At 45.4% G+C, this 2,500-nt stretch overlaps 1 protein-coding gene across 1 annotated transcript in view; it reads left to right on the top strand.

Moving 5' to 3' along the window:
* LOC125027562 (extensin-like) overlaps nucleotides 1-2,500 on the top strand; it is a 39,516-nt gene that overhangs the window by 29,723 nt on the left and 7,293 nt on the right. Inside the window, exon 2 of the mRNA XM_047616657.1 lies at nucleotides 2,055-2,487. Coding sequence (XP_047472613.1) covers nucleotides 2,055-2,487 — 433 coding nt within the window. The remainder of the gene's footprint in view (nucleotides 1-2,054; nucleotides 2,488-2,500) is intronic.

Here is a 2,500-nt window from a genome sequence, read left to right as displayed (position 1 = left end):
GCGAACAAATCTATGGGTGAAGTGATCACCTTCCAGTCAAGCCTACATGTGTGTTCGCATTTTCATGAAACGAAATTATAAGCTGCGTGTTTAAATCTAATCATCGGAAGTGAGCCCTTTTCCGGTATCAATATCCACCACAATCAACTGATAAACGAGCAATTAAAATAGACTTGGGATCTGCTTAGGCATTTAGGAACAAGTTTAGCTGATTGCTTCGTGTCTTGCTTCCCGCCGGCGATTTTACTTTCTCTCCCGTCTCGCTGATCTCTCGCATCCCTTCCTTCGTCGCCTCACAGATTTAAAGATTCCCTCTCATTCTAGTAAATAAACGAAGGTAATATAGAGAAAAACTAAAGAAGAAAGGAAGAATTGGTCGTTCCCGTTTTCTAAATTTTGCAATTGTGGGCAAAGAACTCTGTGAGTTGTGCTGCCAAGTGTCCCGTGCCGTAACTTTTCTTTTCCCGAGAATATGGGTCAGATTGAGGCACTGGAGCCTCACAGCCGTACTACCTGTTGCTGCAGGAGAGGGTGGACGGGGTAGAGGGTGGGGTCAGGGAAAGGGGAGGACGGAGGTAACTTGCAACGTGTAACATGTGGTAGCTTACTTATCCCGGTAATTTTCTAGCATGTTTTATTACTGCTCTTCCGCGTTGTTTTACGTGTCTTTCTCCATAGCCTCCCTCTCTCTCTTACAGTCAGTCTGTCTTTATCCATCTCTGTGTCATCTGTCTCTCTTTATATATATATATATATATATATATATATATATATACACATATATACATATGTGTGTGTATGCGTATGTAAGTATATATCAGCCTGTTTTTCTCACCACCCTCCTACCATCTTTCTCTTAAGTCCCTCTCACTCTCATCCTCTTTTTCTTCCTCTTCTCTCTCTCTCCTATGTCCCCAGCCTGACCCACTCTGCGCCCTTTTACTTCTCTCTTCAGCCAGTCAGCTCTCGAAGGCTGTAACATAAAAAGAAAATAGGCACAAATGGCGCCGGCGCTTCTCCCGCCAAATCAGCACACAGCTCACGCACAAGCCCCGGCATTTTTCTCTCTCCTCGGCTTGCATTCTTTTTTTTTTCCTACTTTTTTTTATTTTTATTGGTTTTGAGAACTTTCTCGTTGCGCTGCGTTGCTTCTGCTGACCAAAGCTCCTTCGGTCGGACCTCTTATGAAAATCTTATCATTCGACTGAGAATTTAAAACAGTCCAAACATGAAAATGTGTGTATGTACATACATATATATATATATATATATATACATATATATATATGCATCACTGACATACCTCGCCGAACAGTCCGAAAAACGTGAAAAACCTGTAAATGCAGTGGTGGCAACCGCTGGCAGCCGCTGGCAACCGGGCGGTAAACTTTTTTTCTGCGGTTGACATGCCCGTAAAGGTGGAGACGGCACCTCGGACCTTCTCATTCGCTGCCCACATTCACCCGAGGGCCAACCGCTCACTGGCGAATCATGTTTATTAATATTCTCTCCTCGTTATATTCCCTCATTTTTTCGTCTCGGGTGACCCATATATCCGATGATGGAAATCAGATTATAGCGCTTGTGACCTTTTTCTCTCTCTTTTTAATTTTTCGTTCTCTTTCGGCAAATCTCTGGAGGTTAACGTGTCATTAAAAACATTTTGCTTAAGACGCCTTCCAATCTTCGGTTTCACTACCTAGCATTTGATACTTGTTTCTCTTTTAATTTTTACCCAGATCTTGTTAGTTTCTTGTATTATTTTAAGATTAAGATCTTGCCCAATTCTCTCTCTCATTCGTTTTCTCTTTTTCTAAGCTAGCTATTTTTTTTCTATTCATATGTATTTTCCTTCTCGCTCTCTCAGATAAATTGGTATCCTCTCATTGATTTCTATATATTTCCCTCGTAACGTTCTTTTTTTGTACTCTTTCCAAGTAATTCTTCTTTCTAATATACCACACAGTAAAGCCCTCTAATGCATCTGATTAACGTTGATATCCGTGTAATGTTTGTTTTTCCGCTAGCTTAATGTTGCCCTTTCTCTTCCCCAGATAAGTATGGTCCTGACGGTGGTCGGGGTGCTGGCGCTGGCCGACAAGCCCCCGACGGGCCCGGAGGTCCACCACATCACTGGCCAAGACGGCTTCGACTCCTTTGGCAAGACTGTGGCCGGCACGCCCATCTACGGAGGCGTAAATCACGATATCGGCGTCGCCAGCCACCCCGTCAGCTTTGGCCACGCCCCCTCCCACGGCTACGGCGCCCCTCCCCCCTCCCACGGCTACGGCGCCCCTCCCCCTTCCCACGGCTATGGTGCCCCTCCCCCCTCCCACGGCTACGGCGCCCCTCCCCAACTCCAGACCGTCTACATCGCCTACGAGCCGCCCCAGCCTGCCCCTCAGTACCACGTCAAGGTCAAGTCTAACCCTCTGAAGGAATTGGACAAGAAGATCAAGGATTACGCTTCCAAGTTCACCAAGTTCAGTGAGTATTTCGT

Source organism: Penaeus chinensis, chromosome 7 (assembly GCF_019202785.1).
Source record: "Penaeus chinensis breed Huanghai No. 1 chromosome 7, ASM1920278v2, whole genome shotgun sequence".
Lineage (NCBI taxonomy): Eukaryota > Metazoa > Arthropoda > Malacostraca > Decapoda > Penaeidae > Penaeus > Penaeus chinensis.
The sequence above is the reverse complement of the archived record's forward strand: the minus strand, read 5'-3'. Positions and strand labels throughout refer to the sequence as shown.